A 16,655-nucleotide genomic window follows, 5' to 3' on the forward strand; every position below is an offset into this window, starting at 1 on the left:
GAACCAGCCCCACGTAGGCCAGGGGTCAGTGAAGTCCAGCCCACTGCCGGCCACCTGCTTTTGTAAGTACAATCTTACTGGGACACAGTCATGATGGGTTGTCCACACATTATTTATGAATGCTTTGTGTTACTGTGGCTAAGCTAAACAAGCTGTGATCGCACGGCCTGCAAAGCATCAAATATTTGTTATCTGGCTCTTTCAGAGAAACCTGCAGGGGTATGAAATTGCTCTGAAGATATCTGGGAAGGTAAGGGAGCAGGTAAAGCCTTAAGGAGATAGTAAAACATTACTGGAAAATTCCTTTCTGGTTTTGGGAGGTACTTAACTCTCCTCACTTAACTTTCCCATGCCTTAGTTTTCTCATTCAAGAAATATGAGAATGACATTTTCATTGGCCAGTTCACAAAGATGCTGTAAGGCAAAGTGCTCAGAAAGCTAAGACATTGCTGGGTACTCGTTACAGTTTATTTAACCTGGTTCACGACTGGAACTTACAGAGAGCCAACAAACAAACCAGGTATGGTCTACAGGTAACACAGGCACTAGTTACCATTTTTCCAAGCCAGACCATTCAGTGACTGAAGAAGTGTTCCCTAAGCACCCGCAGGTGCTATGCCTAATATTCTGCATATGGACATGAAAGTGAACCTCTCAGATTCTTAGTATTCAGGAGGCTTATCCTCTAGTGGGCCAGCAATGAGAATGCAGAGCAGTGAGGGCTGACAGAGGAGTCAACATCCAGCTTAGTTGCAGAATTTAGTTTCAGAGCCAACTTGTCTAAGAGGAGCCAACCAGATGAAAAGAAAGTGGAGCGTGTTCCTGGCAGAAGGAATAGCATGGTTGTCTGTGTGCCCACCTTGAACTACTCTGACTTAATTAGGCGCCTGGCATTTGGCATTGCACTAAACTCTCCAATAAGACAAGAAGACTCTATAGTTTAAAAAAAAAAAAAAAGTCTTGGAGGCATCCAGGAGATACTGCAGGACCCAGGTGACATGCCTTGGCAGGATGGAGATTTACAGCCACTAGCACAAGAATGATGGCAGATCTCTATGGTAGGAGGAAGTGAGAGCAGAGCCACGGGATGAGGTCACACATGGAAAAATACCAAAGAAGCAGGTAGAGAAGCAGAGAATCCCCAAGCCTATGTGGGAGTCATCAGAGCAAGAGGAAAGGGACACAATCTGTGAGAGAGCGATTTCAGGAGGGCAACAGGAAGAGGTACCAGACTGCAGGAAAGGGACGCATGTGTGGAAAAGAAGTAGGGATGAACTCAGCACAGAGGAAGGCATGTGTCAGATGGTAACAGCTGGGGGCAAAAGGGCTTAAGCCAAGCAAGCCCGCAATCCTATCAGTGAAGACCAAAGCATGCCTTTCCCCCAAGCCTCCATCCATTAGTAAGTATGCCCGACTGAGGAGAAGTACAAAGTGCTGTCTAGGGAACAAACATACTCTGGTAAGAAGGTGGGATCTGAGGTTCCATGCAAAGCTGTGACAGAGTTAGAGGTGTCCATGTATGAAGAAGTAGCTTAGGGGTCGGGAACAGTGCTTTCTAACCTTCAGTCTACCCAACAGAGTCACTCCATCCTGACTTCAGCCTTGCTCCATCTATGAGGGTAGAATGATCTCTAAATATCCTTGCCAACCTAAAGAGGGTTTCAGAAAACCCGATCCCCATATCATCACCACAAACCTCCAAGGATGTTAGGCCAGACTGCCTTCCTAGGATTTCTGAAATTTCTCAGGAAATTCCCGTGCAAGGCCAAAGATCTGTCAGGAAACTCAGAATGCAAGAGGACTCTTGAGTTCCCAGTGTACCCTTGACTTGGGTCTTTGAACACTCTCCCCACACCTGGAAAGGCCTTCTTCAAGTGAAATAAAAAAGGGGTCACTGAGCTGATTCTGAACTCCACCTTGCTGGATACCTAACACTATGAGATGCCAAATAAATCTTTAAAAAAATGATTAGGATAAGTGGTTCTAGCCATTTCAACGCAGTCCATGGGTTTTTCCAGTTACTTTGATCTACAAAAATCAGTGTGCCCCTCACCTTTCCTTTCTGTTTAAACTTTAGAAGCTTAAGGTCATGGGATTCCAGTACACAGAAGGCTCAGACCCCAAAGAAAAAATGTTACTTGATATGGTAAAACGCTAATGTAGCACTTAACTGTTCCACACAAGTCAAGGCAACCCTCTGAATTCACAGACCCTTCTGATCCTTTACATCATATTCTGAGTGTTTCTTTCTGGTTTTACAGTGTGCTTCAAAAAGTCTTGAGTTGGGAAATAGAGAGTTCAATGGTTAAGAGCACATGCTGGTCTTGCACAGAACCCAGGTTTGTTTCCTAGCATCCACATGGTAGCTCACAACCACCTTTAACTCCAGTTCCATAACAGTCATTGACCTCTTTTAGACTCCATGGGCCCTAGGCATACACATAGTACTTATACATTCACGCATGCAAACACTCATACAAATAAAATAAAAATAAATATTTTTTTAAAAAATTTGAATCAGTAAACAAATGATAATCACAACCTCAAATGGGGTCTCTTTTGGAAGGGGATGGGACAGATTTTCTGTATATCTAAAGTTTTGTGACAGTCTAAAGCAAAGCTTATATTTCCCTGGGGAAAGGACAGTGGCCTCTCTACACCCTGTGTCAGTCCCTGAAGTCTTTAATTAAGGGGACCACAAACCACACAAGGCCAAACAGCATGCAGGCTCCATCCCCAAATAACTCTCCACAATGGTTCCTCTTGACTGTCAAGTTGACCAGAGTAACAAACATCCAGGATATTAGTGAAGTAATCTCTGGATATGCCAATGAAGGCATTTTCAAAGATGATTAAATTGTTGAGGACTCTGCCCTGTCAATGGTTTAATCCATCCATGAATTCAAGATTTACCATTGGGAGGTTGGGAGGCTGAAGCCTGGTTGGGGGAGGCATATCACTGGTCAGTGGAATGAAGTGTGCTGGAACCTGGTGGTTCAAGGAAGGGCTGCAAAGGGCACCTTGAGATTAACCGCAGACTGTTCTGGTCCTGTAGCCAAGTCCTGATAAAGTTGAGAGGGTGTGAGAACCTCATGTCCTCCCCACTCAGGCTCTGCCCAAATCACAAGAGCAGCGGTATGCTAAAGTCATGCAGAAATCGTGTAGCAACTGCTCAAAACCTGGTGGCTTTGGTTACTCACTGGATCAGAGGTTCTTAACGCCAGAGCTCAGGAGTCTTTGCCCCATGTGCCCTTGCACACACTGGCTTTGTCTGGAGACTGAATCAACTGCCTTCATTAGTTCCTCCCCAGGAGCCCACAAGCAAAGAACAGTAGGAAGCCATCATACCCCACCATTAGCTGCTGATGGGCAGCACAGCTCCTTTCTGCAGCCTCAGAGCCTGACTCTGCACCAGGCACAAGAGTAGAACTCAGTAACAGACCAAAGTCAATGTCAGCACTGCAGACAACAGAGCTTCATGTCTACTAAGCACTTAGCACAAAGCTTGGAGCATAGCTGCCCATCAGCAGAGTGTCCCATGAGCTTCATAACAATCTGGGAGGCATGGCCACTTCCTTCCTTCACAGAAGAGAACTGGAGTGTGAAAACCAGGGCTAAAAGCAGCAGGGAATGATTGAATACCTCCATCCTTGGGTTCCCCCAGAATCTCAGCCCTCCCTAGCACAGCACTATCTCATCCTGCATACCCTCTTAGGAATGAGCCCTGACAACTGATTATATTTGTGGTCACTGCCCCATCAGGGACCTTGGTGGTTACTGTCTACCTAAGGGTGTGTTCAGCAAGGAAGGAAGCATCAGCTGTTTGGGCTCCAAACTGTCACCCTTGTCCAGTAAATCTGACCCTCCTGAAGTGGGTCTCAACAAGCTTTCCAGGAGATACTGACACCAACACAAGTTCAAGGGGCAGCTTCAAGCACTGTGTGTGTCTGGGGGTGCTCATTTAGACCTGCCACTCAGGGCCATCCATCTACTGACAGTCTGGTTTTTGTTTTGTTTTGTTGTTGTTGTTGTTTTTCACCCAAAAAGGGAAGAACATCACACATTTTCCAACCCCTGCCTGATTCATTTCATCAGAGAGAGACAGAGCAACAGAGTGCTCTTTGGAGACCTTCCACTGGTCTGTGTACAGACAGTCTGGTCTGGCTACCTGAGTGAGTATCACAGTTCCACAAGGCACGTTTTACTACTGTGGTTCAAGGGTCTGTCTGCTCCAGGCTATAAAAACTGTTCCTGTTTGCATCATCCCTGTGGTCCATCAATCAACACACAGGGAAATTCAGAAGACTGTGCGGATTGGACACCAGCTCAAACAGGATCTGAAGATAGCAGGTAAATAAACAGATGGCTCACCTACCTGAAAGACTACTGAGCCGTTTTTGCTGTTCTGTGATGAAAGAAAAGAACACAATGTAAGTGATATTTATACAGCACCTGGTAAGACACAGAAGTCCCAGCATAACTAATTAGGACCTCATATTCTAGTCCTTGCTGATTTCTGGGCTTGGGTGTTAAAACACACAGCCCAGCTGAGACAGTAGTCATGATGCAGCTCCTATTATCCCCCAAATGGGAATAAGAGGTCCCCCAGCTCCCCAACCTACAGATCTGCACCAGCACTTGGGCCCACCAAAGTATTCTAGGAGATTCCCTCTTGTCTCAAGGTGATCTCATCACTCATGACCCTTCCAATCCCTCTGGGTTCACATAGACCTCTTAAAATCCCAGACTCGGTATATTTTGGTAGATATGTTAAGAATCAGAATTGACAACTGCCATCTCCTGAGCTTACCAAATGACAGCCCTGTTGTAAGAGCTTTCTCATCTAGCACTTGAAATCTTAGCAACAGCTTTGGCTGTTAGATACAGCTATTTTTCTCAATGAACACCCTTAGCACTATAGCTTAGTCACTGAACATCTGCCCACTCCAGGGTAATAGAGAAATTCTAAAAATAATCAGCATTAGCTAAGGGATAAGGGGCTTAGATTACTCAAGATAACACTGAAAACCATCTGGTTCTAGAACTAAAATCTCCATCTTACAGTCTCCAGTTCTTTCTAACCCTCATGACCTCGCCCCTATTGTCCTTAACGCAGTTGCTCACCTTCCTAGGTAATCATGTGGAGGGGAGGCCAAGGTCTTGTTGGCAGCATCCTGTGTACACTCACTATTTGATAAGCACAAAAGTAACCTTTACCTTCTGCAGCTGCCAAATATCAAGCAGAGAGACAAAAATAGACCATGCTGGCCCATGCGCATTGTCACTGTTCCCCATGGCCACATTCCTATCCTGATGCTAGAATTGGTGTGTGGAAGAAGTAAACAGAGCAGTGTGGGAGCTCAAGGCCAGTTGACATGGCATCTGTCCAGGGTATAAGCTTTGTGCATGGGACTCACACCAGCTGCACTAGTTCAGTTCCAAGCTCTGCTAAGTGGGCAACTTGCCATATGACAATGACCAATAAAGTAACCTCTTGGCCTCTGTTTGCTCATCTGTGATGTCACAGTGCTATGGTTTCTAAAGGGATTTATGGGTGCCACATTCTATTCTGCAAGGTGTCAGCAGGGTCTTCCTTTTCCAGCAGAAGTAAACATAAGCAATTGAGAAAACCCCGTTGCTCCTACTTTGAAGGTATGAAATGGCTGTGCTTTCACAGGAAATCACACAGATAATGCTACCAATATTTCAGTCACCAGCACTGGAGTGTTCCTCTGACTGTTCCTGTCCACAGACCTGTCTGGGAACCATGAAGGTCTTGCTTTCCAGGGTGGTCCGTAGCCAACCACAGTGGTCTGCCTGGCAAACTTTCTAAAACTCTGCAACCTTATTCTCCTATCCCATCCCCAGAGCTCCTGAGTCTGAATTGCAAGTTAACTAAACTTTCATGATACAACACACAGTAGAGGCAGAAAGGTCTTGAGCAGGGGACCATCTACCTCTTTCAGCCCTTCAGGTTTCCTGAGTCAAATCCCTGAATCCCTAACTGAGGGTAAGCGATGCCCTGAACACACTGGCATGAAAACTCAGGAGAGAGTGGGAAAGAGACTATACTGTTCACAACCACCAGAGCCAGGCCAGAGGCTCAGTGCCTCTTTGTCCCTGCTGGCAGGAGGCTGGCTAGGGGAGAGAGGATCATTGCCAAGCTGTGCCCTGTGACAGTCTAGACAGGAAAAAAAAATGGAACGTTTTTTTAAGGATGACCAAACCAGAATTTCAGATATAGAGTAAAGTTATCATCCCTTGGGAAATTTTGTAAGAGTTAAGAAACTGTTCTGTGAGGAGAAGCAGAGATGCCAGGCTGGCTACATTCCAAAGCGGTACCAAAATATAATCCCCCTGTAGCATCATAACTCACATGCTTTTCTGAAGGACAATTTTAATATTTGAGTCCCAAAGAAGGACTTGGTCAGGAAAAAAGCAAGAACCAAAAGTCCTTTTTGATGAATAAGAAAATTTCTCTTATTCAAGGAAGAAACAAAGAGGGAACTCAGGCACTTTTGGGGCCTGAAAACGTCCCTGTAGGTGTTGTCAGAGGGACCTGGCAAAAGCAGCTGACATTAAGCTTGGCATTTCCCAAAAACCAAGTTGCCTTGGGAATAAATCCCGTTTTTTAAGAAACTGCCTTTCTTTCTGGGAACCAACTTGCTTTTTAGAATAATGAGTCATGAAGAAGTCCAGAGAGAAGCTTTTTCTGCATTTTTCTTTGTTCTACATGACAGACACTGGCAAAGAGAGCTGCTGCCAGGGAGGACAGCAAGGCTAGCGGGAGAATGGACGCTCAGATGTAGGACCCTTCTGTTCTCAGGAAGAACACTGGGGCCACACAGTGAAGGAAAAAAAAAACTGACACCACCAGAGCAACCATTTAAGATTTGAGTGAACATATTTTAAGTGAGAGAAAATGTTTTATGCATCGACTTTTCCAGTTAGAAGTAGGAAAGAGAAAGCTCTCTTCAGTATGAAAAGCAATGGAAATTAGATTTTAGCCCCATCTTCTCTAAGGGAGGGGCAGGAAGGGGAGGAGACTATGAAGTTGGTGATGAAGGTGACAAGAAAAGAGGGTGTGGAACCAAGCTTTGCTAGAGACCCTACCAGCCCTACACTATTCCCTGAGTTCAATGCAGAAGAGCCCTCTCTGGGGAGATGGCCTGAAAATGTCCCATTTCATGCTGCAAGAGGACTTTTATAAACACAAATTTAGGCCTCTATGCAACTCCAAAATGGAAAAGTTGGGATTAGGAACCATTGCCTGAATTTTAAAGCAGAACTGTAAAACTATATAACGACTACTTCAAAACTCTTGGGTTTTATTGGCCCTGAGGCCCCTTCAGAGATGCAGCAGGACTAACTGGAACAGCCAGAGAAACTATAGGAACCAATCAGAATCCCTAAGCAGAGCTATCTGGGCCATGTGAATGGAATCAGTGCAAACAGACGTGAGTCTCCACCACAGAGGATGCTGCTAAATAGCCATGTACCACAGGATCTGCTGTGAGAAGAGGACTAGGCCATAACCAGGAGAAGATCCAGAAGTTCCTGTTACAGAACCACAAAAATATGCTTCACATCATAGACAAGCACCTATTCAGTGTTTCCTTTGGGGAAATTTGGTATTCAAAACTGCACTTTATAGAAACTTACTACCTTGAACACTCTATAGCCATATGTTTGAGGCACAACACCATTACAAATCATACAATGAAGAACCAAGAGACACAAACTCTCATTTTTGGACATTAACTGTCTGAAGATAAACACAAAAGACCAAGGTCTAGCCATGACCCTGAATTAGCCCAGCTTTATAGATACCTGATATCATCCCAGATCAGGGGCCTCTGTCTCCCTGCTAGGATCGATCAATCACTCTTGTGGGTCCTACAAGGAAGCTGGGGCAGATGGCCTGGGCAGGGTTGGGAAGAGCTGCTAACTGCAGCTCCCTGCAAGAAGCTGCCTTACCTCGATTGTGCTGTAGGAGCACAATGGTGGGGTTGACGATTGTGGTGGAGGGGTAGGCAGATGACGGTTTGCTTGTTGGAAGGAAGGCTTGGGAATCAGTTTCAATATGGGAAGAAGAAACTTCATTTAGTAAAGGACTGCCCTGAAAAACAAAACATTGGAAAGAAGTGTGAACACAACATATCTAGAACTAAGACTCTGAAAGAAGAAAGAATGGAAATCTCTACAAAGACAATAATGTAGCCAGTGAGTCGATTCCAGTTTGAAGTTTAATCTGGAAATTTATTCTCCTTGGTGGTATTAGTAAGGGGGAAGGGAAAGAAGGTAAGCAAATGTTGCAGAAAGTCTCAGTATCATCCATTATTTCCACCTAGTAGTAGTTGTGTATCGATCTGGTTACTAAAAAGCGAATTCAAACCAAAATAGAATGACATGCAAAACTCATGCAATTCCAAATGCGATCCAAGAATGAGAGCTGGTTAAGTGGGAAAAGTTAGGAAGTTTAGGCACCCTACAGAGAAATGTCAGACAAATTACTGAGATAAGAACAAAGAGGAACTCTTTCATAATGGTTCTCAGAAAAGGTTCTCTGAACTGCAGAATCACTGATCAATTCAGCAGCTTTGGCTACTGAGATCTGAGCAGGATCCTGCTCTGCTGGGACGTTTTTTCACTCCATTGTCAGAACACCAAACATCCTTTGAACCAAGCCATGGAAGAATCTTGACTTTAAAAACTTGAGACCGCCACCAGAAATATCAACAAATTACTAATACTTTTATAATCTGATGACAGGGATAATGCCACCCTTTTGTTTCCTCCACCACACTTACAGGTCCTGCAAAGTTTTTATTTTACATCCATAAGGAAAGATGGCAACCCTCATGCCTCAGTTCTGAGGAGTGAACTTAGGGCTGACCCCATGCTAGGCAAACACTCCATATCCTCAGCCCCAGGATGGCATTCTTTTTCTATTGTTAAAGACAGGGTCTCATTATACAGCCCAGACTAGCTTGAAATTCCCTATGTAGACCAGGCTGGCCTCAAACTCAGAGATCCACCTGCCTTTGGGCATGCACCACTATGCTTGGCAAGATGGCATTCTTAAAGGCCTTTAAGAACAAGATTTGGGTAGCTATCTTGGAAAAAATTATGCACAGAGACAGCTACTGCATATACACCTGCAAGTCAAGGAGTACATGTCTCCCTCTTCTGACACCATCCAAACCAATGCTCTGCAAACAGCAGGTGTTCAGAAAAATACTATGTAAGTGACAGGAGCTTTCTACCAGCAAGGAAGTGTGTGTGGGCTAAGCTTTGTGGAAAGAGAATGCACGCTCATCAGGAGAAGTGTGGGTTTCAGCACCCTGGACAGCTCTTGACGCACAGTAGGGGCTTTGCCACCAATGCCTTGGTTGGGCTTTCTTTTAGATATTCCCTGGATAGCCACTTCTATGAGCTCAATTTTGAGAATAAGATCTTTTCCCAAGGCCTGAGGGTTTTATCAATTTATGACCTGGATGCCACACACGGGGCACCCAGAGGGTGAATCAAAAATCTGCTTTTAGTCTTACTCTCTCTGTTACTTAAAGCCAATTCACAAACCCAGAGTTAAACAAATGCTCAACAGCAGGCTATACACCAGGATGGCTCTCAGAGATATCTGAGTGTACTCCACTAAGACTTGCTCTACTTGCCACACAGAGATACACATTGGCAAGATATCAGTACATCCTAAAGCAGAGAATGCCTTCAAATTCACCTAGTGGTTCATTCAGCTAAGGAGGAGCAGAATACATCAGTCTACCGCAGAGATGAGCCCCAAAGCTCAAGTAGAAGAGCCAAACTCATGGTTACATCTGACCTGGTCCTGGTCTAACTACCTTGGGCTGCATCTGGTGATTTGAGAAGAGGTCCAGTCCATGACATAAGAGTTCCCAGCTTCCTTGTGCCTGACACCTCATTACAATTTCCCTACTGAGCCAAATAAGAACCTTCCTTCCTGTTCCCTAACTTGATTCAGCTTAACAAAGCCATTTAAGCCAGTTTTGTGAGCATACTTCTTCCAACAAAGGATGCTTGTAAATGTTTAGTTTGGTCAACAAATACTTGGCTTACTGTACATCGATAGTGGTGTTTATGGCCCCAATATCAAAACCCCTTGGATACTTGCAACCAAGTAAGAGGCCCCAGCCCCTTGCCAGACACATTCAATCAAATTCATGATATATAAACTAGACTTCTCTAGCCTTGAGAGTTTATGTACTCTACCCCTCCTCCAGATCATTTAAGAGCAGGAGCCCTGGCTTGTTTTAAGTGTACCTGTGAAACCTAGTTGCTTAGAACATGGCAGGGATGAAGCCATCACTAACTAACCAGTTACTTTGACTTTTTTATTCATGAGGGAAAGTCCTCAGCAAAGCAGCTAACAGTAACCAGATACTTCACTTATACTGAGCTAAACTATGAGTTCCTATCATGGGAACTGTTACCATTCAACCCCAATGAAGCCTATGGCCTGTGAGTGTCCTCATATTACGACTTATGAGGACACTCATTCAGATTCTCTCATCCTGGGCTCCTAGAGAAGGATACATACTGTGCCAGAAGTAGCTGGGCTGTCTGTGAAGAGACTCACACTGAACAGTCAAGACCTTTTAACTTCCCACAATTAACTGATATACAAGTTTGTCACCAAAACCACAGTGGTCTCCTACTCAGGGGCCCTAGCAATTGTCTGTCTTGTGAGAAGGTCTTGACACACAATTAAACCTCTCCCTGCCACCCTCCCACCCCACCCCTGCCCTATATCTGCATTTCTGTTAAAAAGAGAGATCACTTAGGAAATCAGCCAAAGAGTGAAACTTTTCCTCTCCTCACAACCTCTCTGCTCCCTCGTTCCCTAGCATCACACCTGCCTGTGGCTCCCCACAGGGCCCTGCAGCTTTCCTCAGCCTTCAGGGCTATATCTGGTGGACCTATGAAGACCAGGACCAGACAAGGTACAGGCCGCAGGTGCTTCTCAAAGGGAAGACAAAGTTCCAGCAGGAAGACGTGCACAAAGCAGAGAAGGTTCTTGGGAGTCAAGAGCAGCCACAGGTGGCCCACAGGATGCACATGGGAGGCATGCACTTGGAGACAGCAAACACAGGTCCAGCCATCACACAGGCACAGTGGCCAAGGCCTCCTCAGAACTTAGTACTTCAGTGAGAAAGGGAGGGTTTTACTGCCAGGAGCAGACATTCAGGAAGCTGTAGGGAAGGGGGTCCAGCAAGCTTACGGTACTTGAGACAGCTCCCGGGAGGTCAGGCTCCAAGCCTCTGTGGATGTCCTCCGGTATGGGAGGGACCAGCGGAGGTGGTGGTGAGGGTGGTGGCCTCTGGCTAGCAGGGGGGAGGGAGCCACAAGCACTGGCTGGCTGGCTGTGGTGGGGCCGCCTCTGCAGATGAGGGGGAATGAAATCATCTAGTGTCGGGAAGGTCAGAGGTGAGGCAGCAGGGGTGGTCGCCGGGATAGTGTGGATGCAGCCAAGTGGCCCCAGAGATGCTGGAGTTCTGGCAGTGCCTTCTTGCCCTCTGTCAGTATTAACCAGGTAGAGAGGGACAACTATTACCTCAGACGGGGCTGGGCTGGAGGAGGTGGCATCCTGTGGGAAATAAGGGGTCGTTACGCAAAGGGGACTGCAGAGAAGCAGGAATTCCACATCTAAACAGTTGCTCATGGACATGCAGTGATGCACTTTGAGAAATATTTAATCAATGCCCTTTCCTCAGAGTACATGAGACAGTCAGTGCTAGCCAGTGCTAGCCAGCTGGCCTCCTGACACTCTATGACACAGAGGGAGCCCCATCCAAGTTCACTTTCCACCATCTATTTTTGAATCCTTTTAACACTTTACGAGAGAGAAAGAGAGCAAACAACAGAATATGCAGGCAGGCAAGCAGGCGGCGTCTAACCACTAACCCGCCACAGAGCCTGCAAGCTTGGGAGTGAATGCAGCTTCTTTCGCAACTCATCATAGGTTATAAACACTCTATCTCACCACATCATTAGTTCCACGCTCTGCCATACTGAGACATTTACAGACAAGAGACAGGAAGGCAGAAGAGAGGCTATGCTGGGAGGTGTAGAGAGAAGAATTCAGGATTCAAGCGCTGTACACTAACGAGGAGAGGGACGGGAGGGAAGCCCAGAGAACAAGTGAGCCACTTGAGCTAGCTTTTGAAAGAGACAGTGTAGAAGACACACAAACATTCCTAGTTTCTTGCCTTGGCTGGATAACACGACTGCAAAAGGTAAGTTTCTTTGTTCTTCTGGTTTTCAGGATCAGAGGTAACCTGGGGGCCTAGCACGGGAGGCCTCACTGCATCTGGGAACAAGGCCCATGTCCCCAGAGTGGGATTCTCACCAAGGTTACCAGCATCTTTGCGGTGGTCAAAGAACAGCTTGGGAGGGTCAGGAGGAGGAGCAGGGGGTGGTTTTCCTGTGCTGGCTGTGGCTGTGCCAAGGACAAGGCTGGGAGCTGGTGCCTGGGTGCCTGCAGCCTCCGAGGGAGTGTCTTTGGCCGAGTCACGTGCGACAGGAGGGTAGTTTTCCAACGTTGCCCAGCAAATGTTATTGGATAAACACGGGACATATAAGCTGCTGACCTTTTTATTCCCTGTGGCCTCATGACGTGGGTTAGAGCTCACATTCTTACTGTACACTAATCTGGAGGCTGCATAGTGTTGCTGGGGTTGGGAGGAAGCATCGAGGACCATGGACCCCAAAAGCAATGAACCAGGACACGCTGCACTTTTGGGAGCCAATCTAGCTGCCAGGGGAACAGAGATGGGTGGAGGCAGTGAGGGGTTCTGCTGGATGGGGGTGCTGGGCAGGATGTAAGGCTTTGGTGAGCTCATGTAGAGGGAGTCCTTGTAGGCGCGGTGGACAGCGGGGAGCTGCCATGCAAAGCAGTCCTTCTGAGGGAAAGGAAGGCGTGGGGGAGACAGAGCCTTTAGTAGTGGTGTCAAGACATGACATCAGAATAGAGAAGAAGAGGAGGGAGATGGAGAGAAGGATCATTAAAACAACAGCACGGCATGATGGAGGACAAAACAACTCTTGATACTCTGAAGCCAGCCCTGCTGGTGCCCACAGCTGTCCGTCGTCTGGGCAGCTCCGAGGGCTGACTCACAAGCCAGGGAGGCCGAGCCAACTCCAACACCGCTGTTTGTCTGGCTGCATCTTTATTGATACCCTGACTCAAGGGCCCCTCTGCCAGGGGAGGAAGCCCCAGAGTTGAGTCCTCCTTCCTTCCCAACCCCCTTCTCAAGACTCTTAGTGAAGCCTTTAGTTTTAAAATTCATTAGACTTGTCTGAGTTACTTTAATGCTCTCCCTGTAGGAAAAGGAGAAATGGAAAGCCCTCCTGGATGTGTGCTCACAGGAGGCAGAGGTCTTCCATGAGCCCCCAGTTCAGCTCTCTTCAGTCTTTTTTTCCCTATGATTTATTTATTTATTATGTATGCAGTGGCCTGCCTGCCTGCACACCAGAAAAGGGCACCAGATCTCATTATAGATAGTTGTGGTTGCTGGGAATTGAACTCAGGACCTCTGGAAGAGCAGCCCGTGCTCTTAACCTTTGAGCCATCTCTCCAGCCCTCAGCTCTCAATCCTACAAGCACATAAAGTTCATTCATGGGAGGAGGATATTGAAGAATGAGTCCATATGTGCTCTTTTCTCAGAAGAAATGATTTGAAAAAAATTAATCACTAAAAATGTAGCTGAGAAGCTAGCTCTGTTTGCCTAGCACATATAAGGCTCTGAGTTAAATCCCCAAAACTGTAATAAAAGAGCATGGGAGACAGTCAAGAGATTAAAAGCATATGCTCTCCCACTTCTGGAGGCACAGGGTTAAAAGCCTGAGCCATTTGACATGTAATTAGCCTATGGGGTTGGGTGGAGTCTAGTTTATCAGCCAGTGCACCACCATGCACAGGCAATCATTTCTATACTTGGGTGATCAACTTTAGCCACAATGTGAGAACAAAGCTCTGGGAACAGGCTCAGAATTACAGTCAAAATTCATACCTCCCCCGGCTCCACTCAACAGCTTTCTTCCATGAGTCTCAATGGGCAGAGGGACAGGAAGGAGAAAGGGTGACCCCCAGCCCGGTCCTCCTCAGCTAACCTGTGGCTCACCTGGGAACTAGACTCCCAATGTCCCCAGACTTTGCTCACTGGCCCCGATCCTCAGATTTCAGCACGAGAACAAAACCAGAACCTTCCTCTAATTGCACACATGTAAAAGACTGGAAGTTGGTGGACTATATGGCAGATGTATCAAAAACTAGGAAGGGGCTGGGAAGATGGCTCCATGAGTAAGCTCACTTGCTGTGCAAGCATGACAACCTGAGTTTGAATCCCCAGGACCAAAATAAAGAGCTTGGTATGCCTGCACATTCCTGTAACCCTCACAGTGTGGTGGCAGAGACTGGTAGATCCCAGAGCTCACTGGCCGGCTGGCCTGGTTAAAATGGTAAGCTTGTGATTCAGTGAAAAGCCCTATCTCCAGGAAGAAAGAAAGACAGCCTAACATCCTTCTTTTGTCTTTGTGTGTGTACACACAGATGAGCACATCTGTATTTGCACATGCATGTGACACACACACTAACTATATTGAGGCCAATTCTCATTTTATTTTATATTTTGTAGAAGATATGTGGAAAAGGGAAAAAAAACATTAGAAAGGGGACTCGGTGAGAAAATGAAAACAATCTTTATGACTCTGGATTGGACTATCATCCAGACATAATATACAGCGTACACCTTAAACACAAGTTTGACAGGACAGACAGTCTGGGTGGAGAGGCAACTATTTGGGTCTTCTCAGTTAAGCAGATCCGTGCTTTGTTTGTCCCAGTGCCCTCACAATAGTGCCAATGGAGCGTGGCCATTTATACCAGCCCCAAACCCACAACAAAGAGGCCCTCTGGTGTATAACAAAAGCAAAAACTGTCACATTAGCTATTCAGTTTGATGAACTCAGACTGAGTGCTGGAACACTTTGCAACACTTCTCCAGAAGCAATGATTGAACTAGTTCCCACCATTGGGACTGTCAAGGATAGCGCTGATGAGAAGCAAACAGAAAACCATTCTGATCTGGGTTCACATTTATTTGACTTTGTACTGCCGTATCGTGCATGGTATTTCTTTTGTCCAAAGATAGAAATCTGTTTCTATGAGTTTTAAACTTAATTCAGTTATGGCCATGTATGGTACCAGGACTGCATGACATCAGGCATAAGCCCTTCTAGGGTTATGACCTTAGAGAGAGGACACTTCCCCAGGGTGTCCACAATGCACACAGAGTCAAAGGACTTCCTGTCCCTGGGCCTCTTTGAACTCTAGAGAAGGAGGGAGTTAGTCTGAGCAAGTACACAAAGGAGCAGCTTTTTGCTTCATTCTAAGTACTGCAGCCTAAGCTGCCCACTGACCACTAATGAAATTCTGTTCATCTTAGAAGGCAGGTCTATGGGACAGGGAGGCTGTTTGGTCCATACAGTTTCCAGAAACTGCCAAGCCTCATCTCTGCTGGGACTACCATGCTGCTGAAACATCACAAAAAGAGAGCTGTGGTTCCCTGGCCCTGGGAGCAGAGGGAGCAAGCCCAGGTGGGCAGGACATAGGATTCCTACCTAGCCCATCCACCTCCTGTACCCCAACTCAGTCCTTAAGGGGAGATGTCCTGCCAAGAGATCCATAAATTCCACAGGGCTGGAACAAAGCCAAGAAGTTGCCCAGCCTGCCTTGCCTTCATTGAAGCCCGTGTGCAATTATAGCAAGCACTACGTTCAGAAAATAAATCTGCAAAGTAATACAGGACATAGAGTTCTTGACATTCAAATGGCAAATCTTACATTGAATGTGCAGAATAAAATTCCTGCATCAGCTCTTTGCCATTCTTCCTGAAGACAGCCCAGGAAATGTGAAGTTGAGTAACCAACAGATCAAAACATGTGCTAACAGAGATATCACAGGATGCTCAACCTTATTGTACTGTTCCCCTTATGAACTCCTGGAGGGCAATGTTCAGCACACTGGTCTGAATACAACTGCCTAATAACATTGTGTTAAATACATGTATTTTCAAAGGACTCATCTTTATCTCCAATGCGATAGTTATTTAGTTATATGGTGCTGGAAAATGAGTCCTGGGCCTCATACATACTTGGCAAGTTTTTCACCCCTGAAATACAAGCCTACACTGGACCATGCTTTTTTTGTGTGTGTTCATAAAACCAAGAGGCATTGGAGGGTTAGCCTGTGGGCTAAGTCATTGATGGTGAAAGAGGGTGTACGTCAACGTCGTCTTTGAGTTAATCATGATCTCTTTGAGTTAATCATGATCGTGATCTAATCTAGGCAGAGCAAAAAGAATCCATCCCTGATGCGGAGGAAGTGCTGCCGCCACAGACAGTACATTACATACTCAGAACGCTTTCAGAAATGGGAACATTTGGGCAAGTCATTTAACAGACAACTGACCTCTGGGAGGCCAGGCATATCCATAGCTCCTGGCTCCAACCACGGCCTAGGTATACAAGGCTGAAAGTGGAGAGGTAAGTCACGGCAGGAGGCAGAAAGGCATTATGGAGCAGCTCACCAGCAAGGCAGATGAGGCACAAACTGCAG

At 46.2% G+C, this 16,655-nt stretch overlaps 1 protein-coding gene across 37 annotated transcripts in view; it reads right to left on the reverse strand.

Annotated features, from left to right (window-relative positions):
* The window catches only part of Sorbs1 (sorbin and SH3 domain containing 1), a 230,753-nt gene that overhangs the window by 76,372 nt on the left and 137,726 nt on the right, over positions 1–16,655 (reverse strand). For 27 of the 37 annotated variants that reach the window (XM_036168681.1, XM_036168676.1, XM_036168701.1 and 24 more), the window contains 4 exons: positions 11,591–11,623; positions 11,258–11,416; positions 7,978–8,119; positions 4,376–4,405 (listed from right to left, as the gene is read on the reverse strand). In XM_036168681.1, the coding sequence (XP_036024574.1) occupies positions 4,376–4,405; positions 7,978–8,119; positions 11,258–11,416; positions 11,591–11,623 (364 nt within the window). Of the gene's footprint in view, positions 1–4,375; positions 4,406–7,977; positions 8,120–11,257; positions 11,624–16,655 lie in introns of all 37 variants that reach the window. The other 10 variants (XM_036168738.1, XM_036168906.1, XM_036168924.1 and 7 more) reach the window with 5 other exon arrangements.

The sequence above is a fragment of the Onychomys torridus genome, chromosome 1 (assembly GCF_903995425.1).
Source record: "Onychomys torridus chromosome 1, mOncTor1.1, whole genome shotgun sequence".
NCBI lineage: Eukaryota > Metazoa > Chordata > Mammalia > Rodentia > Cricetidae > Onychomys > Onychomys torridus.